The sequence below is a fragment of the Accipiter gentilis genome, chromosome 8, assembly GCF_929443795.1.
Source record: "Accipiter gentilis chromosome 8, bAccGen1.1, whole genome shotgun sequence".
NCBI classification, from domain to species: Eukaryota; Metazoa; Chordata; class Aves; order Accipitriformes; family Accipitridae; genus Astur; species Astur gentilis.
In genome coordinates, this window is record NC_064887.1 from 31,204,466 (window position 1) to 31,225,341 (window position 20,876).

The window sequence follows — 20,876 nt, forward strand, 5'->3', positions numbered from 1 at the left end:
TTTGCTGATAACATTTGAGATTATCAAAATGTTAAAGATTTTTTTTAGTACTCATATGACTCACCAGTTTTTATTTGCTTTGATAATTTCACGTTTTGCTCACTTTGGAGTGGGAGCTTTCAGTTTTGCTTTGGGTCAGGATCCCACCATGGAAATGTCACCCTGCGAAATTCTGCACATGAATCAGTAAGAATTCAAAATTGAGCAGCCAGGACCAGGGAACCTATTGCTGCAGTGATATAACCCACACATTAAAAGCAGGTTCTTACCACTCTTTTAAACACATTTTTTTTCTCCACTTTTCATTCACATGGAAAATTCACAGGAGTAGATGAAGGTTGCACTACTTCCCAACAGATCTGCACAACAAAGTAATTCTACTCAAAATTATTTGGGAAATATAACCCTGCAAAACATTACTGAAGGATTCATGAGATACCCTTTCAGACAAAATAATTTCAACACAACTTATGCCTTGCTTTAAATAATGGCCAAAAAAAAAAAAAAAAAAGAAAAAAGAAAAAAGAACATGTGTCTTCTTTGTTTGCCCAATTTTAGGGACTATCAAAACACTACTGAATTTCTCCTTTTAATATCGTTTTGCCATGGATTCACATTTTAACAGACCATTAGAAACCTCACCTCACCTAAGTAATAAGAATGACGTTCCTTATCATCTCTTAACAATGTACAATCCTCTTTAACCTGTAAAACAATTCATGATTTTATTCCACCAAGAATTCAAATAGCATCTTTCCAAAATGTTATGATTTCTGTGTTGTAAATTTCTGAATGCAAAACTGTCACAAGTTTTTCTGATGGAACTCCAGGTGGAATAAAGCTTTTCCCTTAGAGCAGTCCTTTTCCCCCCCCATACTCAAGCATGATGTTTACCCCTCAGCTAAAATCACCTTCATCTTAACATTTCATTTGCATCTGTAGGTTGACTCTTTGGAAAGCTACGATTTGCAGATTTATCTAACATTATGAAAATCTGATGATCTTGTAACAGGTTATGTAGAAGATAATGAATTATCTTCCGTCTACCACAAAAATAATCAGTTACTTGAGTAGCAGGACAACATTTATCTTGTATTTTTTGATGAGATGTTTTAAAGAAGACGCATGAAAAATTTCTGTCCTCTACACACCAGAAAATCTCCACGTAACTGGTGGGAACTTAACATTAAGAACTTTCCTTCTTTATCAAACTTGTTTCAAAATTTATTAGGCTGCACATCAGCAGCCTGATCACATAAGCTTCATTCCTTTGAGAAACCCAGGCTGAAAGCAAAAAAACCCTAACAAACAATAACCACCACACAAACTACATTTATAACTAGTTGTAAGAAATAAGCTGACACTCCAATTTAAAAGACAGATTAAGCATGCTTAAGCAGGATTTCCTTCAACCTGTAATTTAAAAAAAAAAAAACAAAGAAAACACACGTGATACCAAGCCTCAACAGAAGCTCATGACTCATGAAGTTACAAATAAAGCTCTGATCACAGCAGTCATCCATATTTCTGCAGAAAAAAAAAAAAACTTCAAATGAAAAAGCAAGACTTCACTCAAACATCATAATACTGCATGAAGATTCCTGAATAACAAAAAGTAAATGCTTCAATAGGCACATGGGAGCAGTCTTCCTGCTACCATCGGCTATGGATACTCTTCCTTTTGACTCAGGCACAGAGACCCTAAGCATCCTCAAATATTCTGATGCAGACAAAAATGGAGGAGAGGGGGGAACTAATTATCAGCGGTGTCACTGCTGACTAAACTAAGAACAGAAGTTCTAGTAGATGTATGTCTTATCGGCAAGCTGAATGCTACCCCTCAGATGTACAAGGTTTATAATTCCTCACAACACCACTGAGGCTTTTTAAAACTACATAGCACAGAGAATAAGTTTTCTGTAAAGTTATTTCATAACATCAGTTTTAGAACTACACTTGGAAGTGCCAGATTTCCAGCTGTAGAAGTCCCAACTGTTCCTCTAGACTCTTACCTATTAAAATAAAAATATATCTGCAGTCATGGATACAAGTTAACAAAGCTCAGTTTCAGTCATGATGGAGTTTTCACAAACTGAAAGCTTCAGAAGATTACATAGGTAGCAGGAAAAGGATAAACCTATATGAAATCTGTGCAAAAGTTAAGCAGTAGTCAAGAAATAGACTTCTAAAAGGTTGCTTTCCTTTTTTCTTAAACACACCCCTTTGTTTTTCTTAAAGAACTCATTTTCTTATGTTATCAGTGGTTAACAGTACAAAAAGGATGGGAAACAAAACAACAATGAAATCCCTTCTTGGTTAGTTCTATAATTCTTAGGCAAGCAAGAACCTGCTTTCTTCTACATCCACTATTTCCTCATGGCAGGATGACTGGAAGGCTCAATCTGTAGATACAAGTCAAATTACTCATTTTTTTCTTTGACAGGGTTATTTTCTTATTGCACATGGTAGTTAAATGCAGTCTCCTGTACTAAAGCAGAAATCTCATCCAAAGCAACTTCTTTCTTTGCCTTCTTCCAACCTCAAATTGGAAAATTAGACTTAAGCTGAAGGATTAATTTGACTGCCTGTAGAAACGCCATAAAGAAAAGGTTCATTTACTAAACACTGAATAAGCTTGCAGGGGAGAAAGAAAAACAGAGTTCTTTGCTAGGGAATAACACCTCCAAACAAACTCTACTTTTTAGATCACAGGTGCTAAACAAGAACTACTGGAAGACTGTTTCGTGACAATTTTCTTCTCTGGTGTAAGATACTTAGAATCTCAAATGTTCTTCATGTCTATGGCTGAGTTTCAAGTAACAGGCAACTACAGAATAACCGTTTTGTATTTTACCTCTGAAAGCATACTCCCCACCCCCCCCCCAAAAAAAAAGAAGAAAAAAAAGAGAGAGACAAAAAGAGACAAAAGACAAACTTTTTTCTTCTCATTACTCCCCTGTTCCTCCTTCTAATAGACTTTAACAGAGCATTTTTTAAGTCAACCATATTTTGAAGCACATTGCAAAATTCATCTTCTTCTGGACAGCACTCAACCTCTCCTGGAATCAACTGCTTCTGCATAATGCCATCTTGCCTATTGATTCCACCTGTTTGCACAGAATAACATGCATCTTTAAAACATGCAGCAGCTGAAAACAGTGCCTCCATTACAACATTCGCTTTCCTCTCATAGGCCCTACTTGAGCAATACTAAGCACAAAAGATCAACACTGTGTTCCAAAATAGTTACTATACTAAAAGCAGCTCTTTCTCCAAACATGTAAAAATGGAATACCCAGATGAGGCAATAGTATTTAGGACACCTTTCTCATAGTTGCCTTTTATTAAAAGTATCCCAGCACATCCTTGATTATGCTTTACAACCAAAATGTTTATGTTTTTTCTTAGTGTTCCAGTGCCTTTATACAAAAAAGAAATTTACAGTGGTATTAAAATGCCCTAAAATCTGGAATTCTTTTCTATTGCAGTTCAGATCCAAGTAAACATCACATTTCATGCACAAATTATTCTTTACTAACCTTAACAGAATTTTTCCCTCCTTCCGCTCTCCTCATGGCAAGTAAACAGTCATGTTGTCGCCTAACATACCCAGGAGAATATCTCATAATCAAGAGCTATCTGTTTATAGGCTAAAAATCCTGATTAGCAAACAGTTTTTGATAACTTGCATCCATCTACAAGTTAATCCACAAGGGCTGCCTAGATGTAGCTGTTGCTGAAATAGTTAATATTCCAAGAAAATGATGATTGAATCGGAGCTGGACAGAGAAGTCCGTTAAGAGTCACTGAGTAAAAGGTGGTGTATACATATCTCAAAAGTTCTATGCATTTTACTGACTTCTGAGTTCTCCAGGTCTTGAACTAAGGTATTTACAGGCTGAATTGGTCTAGTCTTGAAACTACGAGAAAACTGTTTGTATACCTATTATGCTAGTTAACCAATGCATATGGTGAAATGCTGGCTGCATTAAATCTAATTTTTCCCCAATTAAGTTTAATGAGATAAGAGTTCTCTTAGCAAAGGAACTGTTAAAGGAAGAATCATCACACCAGGTAACTAGGCTAGTCTTACCAATAGCCTGAAAAACACCAGTGATAGCATTTTGCATTAAAACAGCAAGTAGGAAGTTCTGCATTTACTTAAGGGATCCTTCTAGAAAATAATACTATCATTCATTTATACAAAGCAACAGGGTTAGTTTCTTGTAAACTTGATTCACCTTCTACTTGATACTGTAACTGCATGATTCTACTTGATATATATAGTAAGTGCATGCTGGAACAAGGTAACTGAACCTATCATTACAATTTATATTGCACATCTAACTGGCGATATTTAGGCAACAATTCTAAATTACTAATATATTAAACCCAGATGCTTCCATCTTGGAACTGGTCAATACTTCCATGAAGCTCCGGTTGCTTGAGTTTAATCACTGAAGTAATTGAAAGAGAAGATCGATGCAAAGACTGCAACAGCAGCTGCTATTACCACACCTAAAATAACAAAGGAAATGCATTCAGTGAGTGGCAAGGGCAGCACAGTCATCAGCAGCTAGGGTGTGAAGGGCAGGGTCCAGGCGAATGGCAAGCAGGAGGAGAAATAAAAGCCACCCCAAAAAACATCTACCACTGTGAAGCCTAAATCTACAGCTACGATGTCAGATAGTTAAATTATAAAAGCTCCACATGACATTTCTAATCAGAGCAGGATTCTTCCAGAAATCCAGACGACCACATACTTCTGTAGTAACTTGGCCGTGTCCTGGCCCATAAAATAACGCACTGACTCTGCACTACTGCTTAATTCTAGGAATCAGGCTAGGAAAAATAACAAAAATTTTAAGCTTTAAGAAACAAAAGCTAATAAGTTTTTTCTTGTCTGAGTTGCACTACATCTACTCTGTAAGTCTTTGTAGCACAACAGTCATTTTCCTGTTGATTAACATGCTTGTTACTGATGCAGCTGAGAAGATGACACAAAAAACCAGAACACCTGAGTGATGATTCAAGGGAAAACATTTTTACATCCAAAGCAAACACATATTTACTGCTACTACTCTTTAATCTTCCAGTTACCATGTTCTACTTCTAAGCATTAATAGAAAACAAAAGTTACTGTTTTGATGACTGAAGTGTATTTTAATGTGAAAAGACAGTCAAAACGCACAAAGAGAACTGTACTAAGTGCAGACAGACATCTGAGAGCTGGACTATGGAGTATCATGGAGAAGTTGTATTTGAAAGAAGAGTTCTGTGGCTGGTGTTCCCTGAATTATTGAGGCTGACAATTAGCACCCAAGCCCATATGTATTCGTCAGCTTCAGAAGAAGATTTGTGAGTCACTAGCCGATTTATGGATGCCTACTTGACAAAGCCATTCAACTGTGTTGGGTTTTTTTAAAGTATGGAATTATAGAAGCGGTGGCTCTCCAAAAAAGAAATAAAGCTACATGAGCCTTTTGTATTGACTTGTAGGCTGAACGAATGCAAACACCGGTTTTGTTCCAACAGCAGGCTGTGGTTCTTTCTTCCCCAGAAACACCCTGCACCTACAATACTGAAATGGGAATTCATTTTAGAAAAGTATTGTATTAATCTCACCAGTTTATTAATAACGCTGTGGAATCTAACAGTATTGAAAGGGGCCATTATAATTTCTGGATTGCCATAGCAAAAATCAGGGAAGTAACGTACCCATATTTTGTTGAAGTTTCAACAGCAGTGTTGCTTTTGTCAGTTGTTGCTGTTGTGTGTCATCCATGTTGTCAGCAACTGGACAAATATCAACTGCATGGAAATCAAGTGAAGAAGTAAATAACAGGTGAAAAGCTAACAGTTGTGTCTTACAGTTGAATTAATACAAAAGGCCAAGAACTTCCTATCAACTTTATAAAGTACATTTATGGTAGAAAAAACAGTTTATTGCAGTAGAAAAGGTACAGTAGCAACAGCATAGCACTAAACTATTCCATATGGCTGGACGAGAAAAAAAATAAAGAGAAAAAATTAAAGAGGAAAAAATACATTTGGGAAGGAGCTCCTCTTCCAAAACTAATTTTCCACACCCTGCATCCAGAGCAACATATCCAACCCCCTTTACATAACCTGAGGAGAATTTCACTACTCTGACCGGGAACCACCAAAATGAACCATTAACCACCTTTTTCCTTCAAAGCCATCTGTCCAGAGTTCAGGCTACATGGAGTGAGCCCAGCATCACCTCCCTACCCAACAGCCATAGATGCTTTTTTTCAAAGCACAGAAATTCCTTTTTGAAGATCCGCTAAAAATACACTTGCAGAGCAGGCATAAAGGACACATTCCCCTTTGGAACAATTACTAAATCCTTAGACTGCTCAGCCAGGATGTGAGAGAGCTTGATTCTATTTCCAGACTGATGGGATTCAAATCTGTATCTATTTCCTTTCCAAAGATTTCCCTAATCACTTGGCTATATCCAGCTTGTTAGAGAGGGGGAGGAGAGAAAGAAGGGGATTAATCTTAAGTCGTCTAGCTGAACTTGTTCGTGTATCCCCACATAGAGCGAGCATGCTTTGGACTACCTAGTTCAGTGGTAAGGCTACTTGATGGTGGTAGGGCAAAGGTCTTCAATTTGTATTCCTGTTCCCAGGATAGTTTGCTAAGGCATCACTTGCCAAAAGTTCTGACTACAATTCAGTAGCTACTATTGCAGACATCTTCTGGACAAGTAAACAGTAGGAGAAAGTGTTTGTGCTATTGCAGTGAGATCTGGATGTCTTCAGAAAGAACAGAATGGGCATGCTGAGATAAGAAAAAAAAGCCTAACAGATTGTTCTTGTCCAGAGGATGAAGAAGAAAAACCCACAGCAGTACCAGATATCATTTTAGCAGCCTGTGGAATACTGATCTAAATGAAAACAGATCTCCCATTCCCAGAGTGGGGCTGTCAATCACCTATAAATTACAAATTACATAGTTGAGTAATAAGGCACACCCCTTGTATGACTCATACGAAAATGATTCATGGAAAAGTACTTTCTCTATCATATCATTAGCTATTGGGGAAATGTATAATCTAGGTATGTGATCAGAAAGGTTGCTTCTGTCATCTAAGGTGAGTCATGTGCATGACTGTCTTCAAATTCTTTTTTAAGTCAAACTTGCACAAGATCTGTTGTTACAAAAAAGCACTCAAGCTAGACATTTAGGATCTGTCTTTAGCCATTTTTATCCTGAACCCACTGACTCTGTATAGGATGTACTACAGAAAAGCAATTAATAACTGTCTGATACAAAACTTACCAGGCTAGAAAGATACATAGATATACGCACAAATATATATGCACACATTAAGCATAAACATGGCTTTGAGATGTCCCTGCAAGCTGCCCATACATGTAAAATAAAAATAAGGACACAACATTTCAGTGCAAGGGGTGCTTTTTTGAAGATAAATTATCAAATACCTCTGAAGCCCACTGGTCCACAATGAGGCCGTAGTTTCATCATTATTTTTTCTGTGCAAAGGAAAACACACCCTCATCTGCCTAAAATATGAGCAGATATCTTGAACTACAGTAAATGAATTATTAACTGTTGCAAGATAGCTTTTTAAGTAAGTACCTTAACTAGCACAGTAAGAGCACCACATTCTCTCCAAACTACAATAGTTTTCAATTCCCTAAAACAACATATCACTTTTAGAGAAGCTGACCACATTTCTTGGGTCACCTCTGAAGTCTAGATCCAGCAGGTTTCTTTCTGCTTTAGTTTTGATGAGCACGTAGGATAGTTTGTGCCCTCTAACTTTATGTTTCTTTGAACCTTCGTAAGAACTGTTGCACATTTCTGAAGGTAACTTTTGAAGCTGCACATCAAGGCAGCAATGCTCGCTTGCTCAGGGGAAAAAAAGAAAGAAAGAAGAAAAAAGAAAGAAACATTTTTGAGCTCTTTAGTTACCAAAGGCATTTTTGTCATTAAGTTATGGAAGACTTGCATGTGATGCAGCTGTAGTATAAATCACACAAAGAATTTTTAAAAGCAGATGCTTTCTCATACCAATTATATGAATCCTTAATTCTTCATTAATTCTTCAATTTATTAACAAAGATAGGGGAGCGATTGCCACTACTGAAGTCTTATTTATGTTCATCCACTCAGGGTATTTAACACACCACCACCACCACCCCCTGTACCAAGAAGGGGCATGGATTTAGTAATGCCAATCATAAAGGCAAAGCTATCGATTGCTTGTATTAAAGCACTAAATACCTTGAAGCTACAATGTTAGAGCTATTTATATCTTTCAATTATAAATAGGTCAGTTTTTACTTCCTATTTTCCATGTAACAATTTTAAAGCATGACCCAGTAGTGACCTCACTGGAGAGTTGTACAAGGAATCAAGAAAACAAAAGCATAGGAGACAGCAGCAGAGGCCATACTAAGCACACGAAACCGACCTTCTCAAAATATCTTTATTTCATATGTTTTGACTAAAAGCTGGTTAAAAAAAAATAACTCTTTTGGCTGTACTGATTAGATCCTCTTCTTCTCAAGTGCATGTTTTAAAGAGCAACAAAAAAAGAAATTATTTCAAAAGCCTGCTCAAGTTCTTGAATTTTAAACAATTCTTTTTATCAGCAAACTTTCCCCAGAACTTCACTATGGATAGCATTTCCACTTAATTCAAGGTTGGTGCCTAAGACCACAGGAATCATGATACAAACAGAAAGGCTAATGTCAAAATTCACTACAAACCAATTTTTACACCATTACTGAATATTGACTATTATTAATAAAGATAATGCTAAGCTTTGAGAAACAACAAATGCTACCCAAATTGGAACGATGCATTGAAAAAGCCTTTACACAAGGGAAACCCCAAACTCTCACGTTTACAGCAATACTTGGACACTTCATACTAAAGTACCAATAACAATCAAATTGCAAAATTAATGCTTTTCTTTACAATGCAAAACACTTCTCTTATACAGTTAACAAGTCTAATTTCTAAAACAGCCTTCTTGGCATCAATAAAAGCGTATACATAAATCACAAGTTACTAAGGGAGTAACAATGTTTACCAGAATCTAACACTGTTGTGCTGAGAGCATTATCATCATCATCGCTATTAACAGAACCCATTTTACAGACAAATTTCATGGTGTTCACTGGGACAAACCCAGTCTCAGTTTTTACCAAAATCCTCTTTGTATGTTTTCTTTCCTTTCCTCTGCTATGCACTTCCTTAAATTTACATTTTAAAAAAAAAAGAAAAATAAATCCCACACTCCTAACTCTATAACCAGCAAGCTACAAGAACATACAAACTCATTTTGCGAGCTACCTGGACATCATTTTACGCCTATTAATGGCATCAAATCTTTGTGACGTATTGCTGTTAGTCTAAATCATGCTTTCTTCCTACCTCCAGATCATACATCCTTACACAAGCAATGAAGCTAAACTGAATCATCTTCTCTTTCCCTCCCACACCTTTCTCCACTGCTACAGAAATACTAATTTGCTTCCCTAAGTCTCAGTAATAATTAGCTTTAAGATTATAAAAGTCAATCTTATAATGCAAGAGAGATTTTTATTGGCTTTCCTGGTTTTGTTCGGGTTCTTGAGCTGTGTACATCTTTTACTTCTTGAGATAATGAATCAGATTCACTGCTAACAGCTCTAGTTAAAGCCTGGGAAAACTGATCAATTTAGAAAGACATAAGAATTTATGGTTAGCTCTGAAATTAAGAATTTTATTATGAACCTGTAACCTGCAGCTCATTCACATTTATGGGGCAAAAAAAGGAAGAAAAGAAATCTCTTCTGTAAGATCACAGGAAGTATTATTAGGAAGCATTTCAACTACAGGTTTGACTCCTACATTGAAATCAAAGTTGTATGGGAAGGAAAAAAAACACCAACAGGAAATGATATAAACCGGAAATATTCAGAAAAAAGTCAGTAACTAGGTTATAGCAAAATACTTGTACTAAAACAAATATAACAGTCTTATAATCAGATCATAAACTTGTAAGACATGCAGTAGAAAAGGAAAAGCTCTCTATTTTCTTCCCATTCTGGGTGAATCATAAAACTTCAGTTATGGGCACTGCATTTGATACATAAATTAAAACACTCAGAACAAAGAAAGGTACTTTGTATTTTTGAAAGAGTCAGGTTTTAGCATGACATCTTCCTGAAAGACACATTAGACTATATATGTATTTTTCAATATTTAGTGATAAAACAGTAGATTTGACTAAAGCTCTCAACTTCTTATTCTAGCTTATTCTATGTAGTATCAGAACTACTCAGCATTTAAACCAGCAAAGCTGAACTACTAAAAAAGTAACCAGAATATAAAGCTTTACAGGTTTTTTTTACAGTTTATTTGCTAATATACGATCACCTTTAATTCATGTGCAGTGTAATGTATGCTAACCTTGTTAAGCCATATATTTATGTATCTACTGTACTTCATGAGCTGCAACCACGATTGCATAGATAATGCAGTGAAAGAGCAAAATATCTGAGAGAAGAGAGAAAGGTCTGTTACAAGTCAAATACAAAAACTGCAAGAACCCTTACCACTTTTCACAAATATATTTAAGCTGTAATTAGACTGATATAAACCCTTAGAGCTTGACATGAAGTAAGCCAACTTTAAGCATATCCATATCTGGGTAAAACTGGCCTATCCCATTAGTCAACATTTTTGTAATCCATGATGCAGTCTATCCTGGTTCTCAGATACTGTATTTACCTGTGTTAATTTCCTCTGCTATATGGATATCTTCAGCTTGCACAGATTGATCCAACATCTCAACAAAACGTTCCTGAATTTCTCCAGTGGACTCATCACCAAACTTATAATCACTGAGCATCACACTGGATCCAGCAACAGGGACAAACAGTCTTTGAGGTAAGACATGATACTCCCTCCCAAAACCTGAAAGAAAAGGGGGAAAAATACCATCCAAATAAAAGCCTTGCCAGCTATGGTAAGATTCCTTATTAATCTCTGATCATAAAATAAAGCTATTGCAAAAGAACTGCTCAAGGTTTCCATGCAAAAATCCTGTTTTCAGGCATGGCTTGTTTCATTGTTTCTGTTTTATGAAAGTTTTGGCTGCTATTATACTGATTTATATTCTTACATTAGTCTCTCCAGAAATACCTAAGAGACCTCCAAAACAGACCATAAAATGTTAAACAGAATTTTTTTCATGTTTAGAATGACTAGAAAAGAACTCTAGGAAATACTGCACATAAGAGTGTACACAAAACAGCATGATTTCAACACCACAAAGCATTGAAAACATTTGGCTACTTTATGCCATGAAGCTACAAAGTACGGGTGCCACCTAAAGAGGAAATGGAAAACTGCATGCAACTGAAAACAAGTTTAAATCATGCAGGTTGGATAAAGCTGGCTAACACCAAAACAAACCACGTTATCCTAAAGTAAACAGTAATTCTGAACATGAATAATTTTTCCTTACACAATCAGCCAGTTTCCATTTCTCTTCTATTTTTTCTAAAATCACTACCGAAGATAGTATCTTTTAAAAGGCTTTTCTTTTATATATCATCTTCAAATCAATATTTCAATTAACCAATAATATTTGGTTTAAAAAAAACAACAAAAGAACAAGAAGATAACTTGATACCATTGCAGTGACTCAAAGAAGTTTAAAGAATCACGCAGCATGAGCTAGGAGATCTGGTCTCAGCATATAACCCCTTAGTTTTTAATATAATCATGATAGGAAGTTTTATTTTCATCAGATCAATTTGCATTGTGTTCTGGCCGCTGCATGGTGCTCTGTTAAATTCAAGCTAATGTAATCCAGCAATTATTCACAGTGCTGAAATAAGATCTATTTCTTTAAAAGACACAAAGACTGTAAAATAGTATTTGATGAAGAGAAAGAAGTCCAGGGGCAGAGACAACACAAATTATATATTTGTGCAGCTAGTTAGAAAAAAATAATCAGGATACTTCTGCACATAATAATCACCACATACAATGCCATGATGAATTTAATGGAGATGAACTACTAAACTTCAAAGCTCACGTCCACTATCATTTGTAACATAGGTGATATAAGAAAATGGAAGGTCATGCCCAGCTGGTTCTTTTAATCCTACCAAGTTTTAGCATACTTCATTATTAATAGGAATACCATACAGTGATTTTAAAAAAAAAAAAAACAAAAAAAACCCCATAAAAATGTAAAATGTGCAAGTTACAGTTAGAACTTCAGTGACGGGAATTTCAACTACAGTATTTTTAAAAATTACAAAATTTCTGATCAGTGAGAAAGAAGCTGAAATTGCATTTTCTGGTCATGAGAACTGAACACAAACTTTGTATGAAAACTGGGATGCCAAAGAACCTATCTGCACTTGACAAAAATTCTCATGATTTAAGAAAAAGTCAAGGCTGCCAAACAGAAATTATGCTATTTGCTTTCTATTCTGCTCTAACCAAACTGGAACTTCAGTACCCTAGTAGAATTTTCTACAAGAACCAAAATTCACTGCAAATGTAAGCTGGTTTTTCTCCGAATTCCTACTTTTTTTGTGAGGTCCTTCATTTATAATGAGATCTTCAAATAGTATTTCACAGCGATCACTCAATGTGTTTATTATGTCTCTTTTCAAAGCCTGCAAAGACAAAGCGAAGACATCAGTAATGTAAGAGCCATTTGCAAAGTTTTTGACTAGTAAGAAACAACAAAAGAAGTCCCTTGTAGGGTTTAACCCATGTTGAAAGAACAGTTTTTCCAGAAAATAAAAACTCTAAAGAGAATTTTTAAAAATCCAATAAAGAGAAGCTAACATCAAAAGAATTAAAATCAAAAAAATCAAATAACAAAACAAAAATTAAAAGCTGAGGAGAATGTTAGTATTGTCAGAATAAGAAATGACAACTTCTAGACATTACTATTAAAACCAAACAAAAATAATCACAAGGCATTGACTCAATAACAAGAAAAAAAAAAAAAAAATCACTGAACAAATAAATCTGTATTTTCCCCCTATACATACAAAAATATAGTCTGTAACCTTTTCTTAATTTTAAGAAAATGTGTCACAGCCTAATCACTTTGACAATTTGTGTAAGGTTTCATCATGGAACAGACTTAGCAACAGGACACATGCCTGCTAAAAACGAAAAAGGAACTGAATCAATCACACACACACACGCAGATGGCTTCTAAAAAAATCCATATGTTCAAGGCAATGAACATCTTAACACCAGTTTAGACCATGTCATTTTGGCAAAGAAAAAGCAGTATGACAATTTTCTTGTATTTCATAAAAATGTTTCTGATTAACTAAAAAAAACTTTTCACTACCTGAATAGCTTCTTTAACTTTTGGCTTGTTGTTATGTACATAGGCTCTACATTTCACAGCACCTTTGAGATTTATGGAACCACTGCAGACCTGGACTGTAGCTGTTGATCTATGACTTGAACCCTGAGACTGAAAAATAAACATGTTTCAGTTTTATCTTGTTACATAGGCACTTGCAGCATGAGTAACAAAAAACAGAAGTAGGAAATTAATAGCATACCTTAAGATGTTTACATATAGCCTGTTTTCCCTCATAACTAATTTTATTTTTTATTTTTTTTTAGTTTTGTTAGTTAAGACTAAAAATCTCTCTCCTTTTCCATTATGGAGAATATATATACTTTTCCAGACATTCAATTTGTTGCAATTTAAATATTTGTGTCTATGAGACTTCTAAAACTTTTCAGGCAAGTAGATTGTGGCTAATTAGTATTGCAATCTATAAATCTCTTTAAGATTTTTTTTTTAAAAGATGAAGTTTTTCTTTTTACTATATAGTAAGCATAACCTGTGGTATCCCGAGTGTCATCTCATCAGTCAGTACTAAATTATAAATGTGGTCATATTTAGAACTGTATAAAACTGTTGCCTAGAAATATTCACCCTAATTACCAAAACAATTACTGTGCTGCATGAAGCACTCTAAGACAACACCTGGAAACACAGGGATGCATAACTTCCACATGAACTGCACAAACTCTCTCTGCCAAAACAAAAAGCTTTCCTTTCTGAGGCAATTAACCATTGGAACAATGCAACAACAAAAGAAGATGAGATACCAAGTTTTTAAAATGGCATTTTATACATTTCTGGAAGTTTTGCTAAACATGACTTTAGATAATCCAGGAACTACCTGACGAAACGGTATGGCCTGTGCTGTGCAAGAACAAAACAATGCCTGGACGCACTTGCACCTTTAGGACTTAGACTGGTGGACCTAATTCAGGGTTCAAGTCAGCATAACCTCTGATAAAGAGGAAACTCCTGACACAGACCCAGCAGCTCCAGCTTACAATTCAGCTCCCAGGGTCTGTACCTTAATCCAGAACTAGTGACTGAGCTTCTGATGAAAGCATTCAAGTAAATGTCCATAGCTAGCCATGGCAAGCTGAAGCGTGGGGGTGATTCTGAACTTCAGAATGATGCAAAGTCACCTTGAAATCAATGTATGCAGTTATGTACAGGTATCCTACTATCAAATGAATTAGTTTAAAGGACTTTACTTCTATCACCAGTTTTTCAAATTTTCCTTGTAGCTGTACTGTGCAATTCTTAGACAACGTGGTTATCACACCACAAGAATTTTTGAAGACACAAAATATGCAGATCTGTCCACAATCGGATTCACAGTCAATATCCATGGGGGGAGGGGGGAAGTCTTAGGATTGAGTAATCTGGATTTCTAGACAATAATTCAGAATGCCATTTCATTTTTTATTCTATTTTATAAGATAACAGCGAGGTTATACTTTACAAACCACTAAATACTTACCAGCTGTGCCAGAACCTTGACATCAGAAAACTGAGTGCTGGACTGAGTATTTCCTCTTAACTTTTTCTGAGGGAAAAAAATTCTTTGTGTGATGAAACAAGAAAAAAAAATCCCTAAATCAAAGTGTCCTCACTATGGTATAAAATGTGTCCTAGTTCACAGCTTTTAAGAAAGAACAATGGCATATAGAAAACAACCATGAGAATATAAATACAAAACTAAAAGGAGATGAATGTATCAGCCAAACAAGGTGCTTTCACTCTTTGTTAAACATTTAGACATATGTACGTCTTGGAAATCTTATCACCTACATTCACACCTTACTGATGTTGTTTAATGAGGAGACGGATTGTAGAAGAATTTTTAGTCAGACTTCACATGCAATTATTGCGTTCACATTGCCAGAAGAACAGGCAATCTGCAGCAATGAAGATGGGAACACAAGCAGTCCAGAGTATTAGTTACCCAAAATAGGCCAATTAGATCGACAAATGTTGTACAGAAGACATCTCAGTCAATGCTTTATCACACTGGAGATTCTAACTACACATCTAATAGAGTTCAATTCCTTGTTATTTGGTACTCACCTGCCCTTCCAGTAGTTCTGTATCATCATCTTTAATTTGTCCATTGATCAGAAAAACGCTGTCTTCTATCTGTTTTGACCATCGATTTAACCCATTCTTTAAAAAAAGTGGAAACACAAAAATCTCATAATAGGTAAGACAATTTCACTAAAACAGTTGGACAGTATCATGCTGAAAATTATAGACAAACATGTTTCAACAGTTACTCAGAATTTTAAAGTCTCTGAAAAATCTGTCTATGTTTTTCCAAAGCTAAAGCTTAAAACCAACAAGTTCAAAATATATCCATTAAGAAACAAGCATTTCAAATTATTGAAGTGCTACCCCAGGGATCTGATTTTTGTAGAGGGATGCAGACTACTGACAGTCAATTCATATTAAAAGCACCCCATACCTCTGTTCTAATTGGATGTAACCTTTCACTAGGTGAAGCAGGAGACTTCAGTTGGAATACTCATGACAACCGCCAAATAATTCTGAGCAAAGGAAACTGCTACACTAAGCACAGCAGAAGAAAAGCTATCCACATTTTTTATACTATGAATGCTTCAGAGTAACTTCAAATTACATTTAAAAGAGGAATAACTGCCAAACATTCTCTGCTGATTAGTCCTACTCCTCTACTCACACTATTCAAATCTTTCTCTCTCATTTAATTTTCAACAGAAATAGTGTAGAGACCAACAACAAAACTGGTGCAGCCAGTTAGTTACCTTGGTATTTTTCTCCAAGTCATGGTTCGGTGAAGTAGCAAGAAGTGGAATGTGAATATTAACATTTACTGTACAGTTCAAAGCCAACCAGGATGCAGACAGAGCACTCTGGTATTTCCAATCTGCTGGTTTAGGTGAGCTCTGAGAACAGAAAAAAAAAGCAACAAAGAGTCTATACAAAACACTTTATAACTTAAATAGAGATTTTTTTCTTGAAACTTTGCTTGTCATGCATTAGAAGCTGTACACATAGGATTACGAGCTTACCTTTGGATCTTGTACATCATAGGTTCGGCAAACTACTCTTTGCTACTTAAAGAAAAAGATCCAGTGAAAAGCAAAAAAACGAGTAAGAACAATTCACAATTAACTTTGTCTTTTACTACTGAAGAAAGTTCTCACCTTTCATTAGTGTAAAAAAAGTGGAAAAACATTTGACTGTAAACTCCAACTACCATAGCGATGCTATCCCATCTCTTACAAATATATTAAGATCAATAGGTATGCACAGGGAGAGCCACCAATGCACCAATTTGTAATTTGTCCTTGTCTCTCTCACCTCTCCAAGGAAAAACCTTGCTTTCTCTCCTTGTATTATCTCATTATCAACAGACCCAGCATTCTTCTGCACTAGTACAGATCCCACATGCTCACTACTTCCCCACTTCCATGTAGAATATCATTGGTAATAGCAAGCTCAAGAAGCTATAAATTTTTTTAGATGTTATCTTAAATTTACGCAAATCAAAACTGACTGGGGAAGGCATAATTTGATGCCACCACACAAACAAACCTAACGGTAAGAAATTATGAAAATTTTGCAAGGATAAGAGGGTCAATAGTCTTACTCATGGGTAATCAGAAAACTTCATGATTTCACCTTACTGATCTATGCCTATCTCAACTGAAACAACTTCCTCCTCGCAATTTATCATTTATTCAGAAATAACTACAGAAAAGAGGTTGGGGATAGCAGTCTCAATCAATAAAGCTTGTTTATAAAGGATACTTTTTTGTAGCAGAACAAATTTGAAGAGCTGCTCTTTCCGAGACCTCCTCCTCCGCAGGTTTCCAGAGTCTTCTTTTAGTCAAGGACTTCTCCACTGAGAAGATTAGCTAAAGATGAAAAAAGTATAATGGATTTTTTCACAAAAATAATGCATTATAATTTCTGGAAAATAGTCTTGTACTGAAGTTCTAAGTCCAAGCGATATCATAATTATGTATAAACAGGAAATACAGCTTCCATGTCACAAAATGTCATGTTAAAAAAACATTCAACAAAGACTCATAGGCAACCACTCCAAAGCGAAAGTCACTTGTGAAATCTTAATTCAGCTTCCTTGTGAACCAAACCAAGCAACACACATTCACATATTCAACTTGTATGCTTTTCTCCTCACAAAAATATTACAGCTTTATATCTATCAGTTGACGATCAGGAAAGACAGCTGTGCAAAATAGCTACTAATTAAAAAAAAAAAACAAACAAATTTTAATTCAGCAATCACTGATCACCTGGACACAGCTCACCTTTTTTTGTTGGCTACTAGTTTCAGTAATCACAACTGAGATGTGATTGTGCTGCACTGCCAAAACTGAATCTTGGACCTTAGGCTTTAGAACCTACTCATGTTTAAATCATTCATCATGCTTACTTTATGAAAATGATAAAATGAACCTACATCTACAGAACAGAAAGTCAATGTGGCACTAGATGCCCCAATACTGAAAAAAAAAAGCATTTTACATCTATCAGACAGTAGCACATTCTAAGTAGTTTTTAAATATAACCCTCCACACCTAAGTCAAATACTACTAGTTCTATACAAGATATCCATTTTAGAGGAATCAGAGCTGTAGATCTTTCACTACTATAAACATCTCTAATTCAGACAAAAAAAGCTAACATGCTACCATTACTAGCAATTGTGCCACAAGGATTTAGTTTAACATTAACCTTGAAGATGTTTTCCTTAAGCCCGAATGTCCACTTCCAGTAAATACAGTAAGATTTGTTATTACAATAACAAACATCACAAGAAAGTTAGCAAACACAAGGTGTGCTATAGTCCCATAAGACAGCAATTTCTGATGTTTCAGTCTCAAAACCATACCTCAAACCAGAACGTTTGTGCTTTTAGAAATAAAGCAACAAAACAACCATATATATTCAAGTCAATGATAGAAAATTACTCAGCTACACACCTAAAGATATTCCTGTCTTTCCACCAGGAAGTCTACTTACCTTGCGCAAAGCATTTTGACAATCTTTTGACAGTTCTGGAGTTGCAATAATAAATACACCTAGAACTAATAAGCCTCCAGGAAGCATTCTAGAAACCTTAAAAAACAAACAAACAAAAAACATTAATAGGAATCAAAGATCTAGCAAGTATGTAACTTGATATATCAAAATTTTCTAATGACGCAAGTACATATCAAGAGAAGAAATGAATTAAGCAAGACTGTTTTTCACTTATATGTTTCTCTGAAATGTCTAAACACATCTTGAAAACTTTCTCGCTTCAGTCCTATCAAGTCTCTGTTTCATCATGAACTTTGAAAAAAACCCCAGATATTTTAGTTTAAAATATCTGTGCCTAGCATGGTTAGGAAGGTTCTTTTACTTTGAGAAAAAGTCTTCAGACAACACAAGTGATTAGATAGTTTTTGTCGATCTTACTTCCTTTCTATTCCTCCCAAGCCCTTCGTTAATTCACGCCGTGCTACCTGACTGGCATGCGTAGTTATCCATTCTTCATCGATGGATGCCAGTTTTGAAGGACTGATGTTGTCTTCCTTCTGCTCTTCCTTTGGAGGCGTTCGAACAGCCTGAATTACGTAGTCTCTTTGTGGGGAACACTGTCAAAGACATCAATATAAGCAAATATACCATGAGATTGATATAAAGTCTGAGACTATACTGCATAATATAGTAACTGCAAGGGCTGCTTTATATTAGGTATTGTTAAACTCTGTAGTAATCTGTTGCAAAAATAATTCCTTCATGGGTTTCTTTTGCCTTTGCCTTAACGCCTTGTTTAGTGACAAGTTTTATTTTTATGATTTTAATCTCTTTTCTACGTGTTGTATCTTTCACAAAAGGATTTTAAAAGACTTGAGTAGTTCGTTGACACTGCAAACCCTCTGGAGAAGTCTCTTCTGGTCATATTACCACCCTCCTGCATCACACAAGCTCAGTGTGATGTTTATAGGCTTATCCCAGATGATTAAGGCCAAGGGGGTTTTCCCCTATTAACATGAACAAATGGAACAGACTTCAGATATTACACACTTACCTGCCCTATTAACAGGCCAGTGACATAAGGCTTTAATTTTGTGCTGAGGTCTGAAAGATACTGCCCAATAGCTTCCTCAACAAAGTAAGTTCTACCCATTACTGCAGGTTTTAGACTAAGTATTGTAGTTTCAACCTACAAAACAAATAACGTATAAAGTCAGAGGAAGTACATATACTACACTGGTTACATGAAAATAAGAGTCTCGCACAAAGATGCTGAATGGATTAATACTTTACCTGTCAACAAAGATTAGTTAAGTAGCTTTACGATCTGCAAGTTTGATTTTTTAAATGAAAAACATAGTTCTCTATACTAGAGAAAGTATGTGACCCTTATTTGAAAGAAAGCTATTTTAAATACCTGCCACTGAAATGACATGGCAAGTAATGCAAGCAAATACTAGGAAAAACATGTCTTCAAGCAACGATTTCTTGCTGCATCATGTTGCATCAGAGGCCAGAACGTAAAGTGCGCATTTTTGCATTCACAATCCTCTTTGAGGGACTTGCTAAATTCCACACTTGTATCTAAACATGCCACGCACATTTTTCATTCCAATTCCTAAGGCATTAAAAATACAGCATCTGGGGACTATCCAAAAGGCCATCCTTGCAGCTCCCACCAGTAGCCACGTGAAGCCAGGGCATGGGGACTGCCACTGACACCCCTCCCTTCCACGCAGACCTATTCTGAAAACTGCTTTACACACCGAGGACTTTCACAAAAACTAAACATGAGAAAGCAAAGGGCGTTCCGAGCCTCCGCAAAGGTGCCTGCTGGACAAAGCTGCACAGGGACTGCAGAGCTGAAGCTCCGGGCCAGGGCTTGGAGGAAGGCTGTCACCCACCTCACCTCAGCCCACCCAGCCGGGCCAAAAGCACCTCCGCACCCGCACTGGAGCCCGGCCCACAGCTCGGCGGTCGCTCCCGCGCAGCTGCCCCACCGCCTCGGGCCGCCCCCAAGCGCTCCCCGCACTCGCCTGGCGGCCGCGGCCGCCGCCGGGTCCCCAAGCTCGGCCGCCACCACCTCAGCGCTGCCGCCACCACTGCCGCCGTCCCAGCCGAGCACGGAGGTGACCCGCGTCACCGGCAGGCGCCGCTCGCGCCCCGGTATAGGGTGATGACGCACAACAACCCAGACCCGAGCGCGGGAAAAGGGCGCGCAGAGGGAGAGCTCAGCGCCAACGCCGCCATGCTTTGAGTGGCAGAAGCTGTAACGCCTCCTCCTGCATCTCCCGGGTGCGCAGGACGCCTTAGAAGGGCGAGCGGCCTCGTGGCGAGCTTCGAGACGAAGCCTTCGGGACTCCTGTCTCAATTTTAGCGGCCCTCATGTATCAACCCGCAACTCTAGCCTCACTCAACATGGCGGAAAGAATGGCCTTACCGGAAACGGAAGTACTTA

The 20,876-nt window shown here is 36.7% G+C and overlaps 1 protein-coding gene across 7 annotated transcripts; it reads right to left on the reverse strand.

Moving 5' to 3' along the window:
• Nucleotides 1-3,324: 3,324 nt before the first annotated feature.
• Nucleotides 3,325-20,875, reverse strand: ODR4 (odr-4 GPCR localization factor homolog). Of its 7 annotated transcripts, none has more exons than XM_049808670.1 (14): nucleotides 20,859-20,875; nucleotides 19,473-19,607; nucleotides 18,904-19,035; nucleotides 18,419-18,514; nucleotides 17,180-17,286; nucleotides 16,438-16,474; nucleotides 16,171-16,311; nucleotides 15,458-15,553; nucleotides 14,871-14,936; nucleotides 13,379-13,507; nucleotides 12,593-12,683; nucleotides 10,777-10,962; nucleotides 5,719-5,811; nucleotides 3,325-4,518 (listed from the first exon to the last, which is right to left on the reverse strand). In XM_049808670.1, the coding sequence occupies exons 2-14, from the start codon at nucleotides 19,569-19,571 to the stop codon at nucleotides 4,451-4,453; spliced, it is 1,341 nt and encodes a 446-aa protein (XP_049664627.1). In that variant the 5' UTR covers nucleotides 19,572-19,607; nucleotides 20,859-20,875; the 3' UTR covers nucleotides 3,325-4,450. The 7 variants fall into 7 exon arrangements, with proteins under 7 accessions (XP_049664627.1, XP_049664626.1, XP_049664625.1 ...); XM_049808669.1 differs by lacking the exon at nucleotides 20,859-20,875 and adding an exon at nucleotides 20,604-20,623; XM_049808668.1 differs by lacking the exon at nucleotides 20,859-20,875 and adding an exon at nucleotides 20,455-20,587.
• Between the last annotated feature and the right edge of the window lies 1 nt (nucleotide 20,876).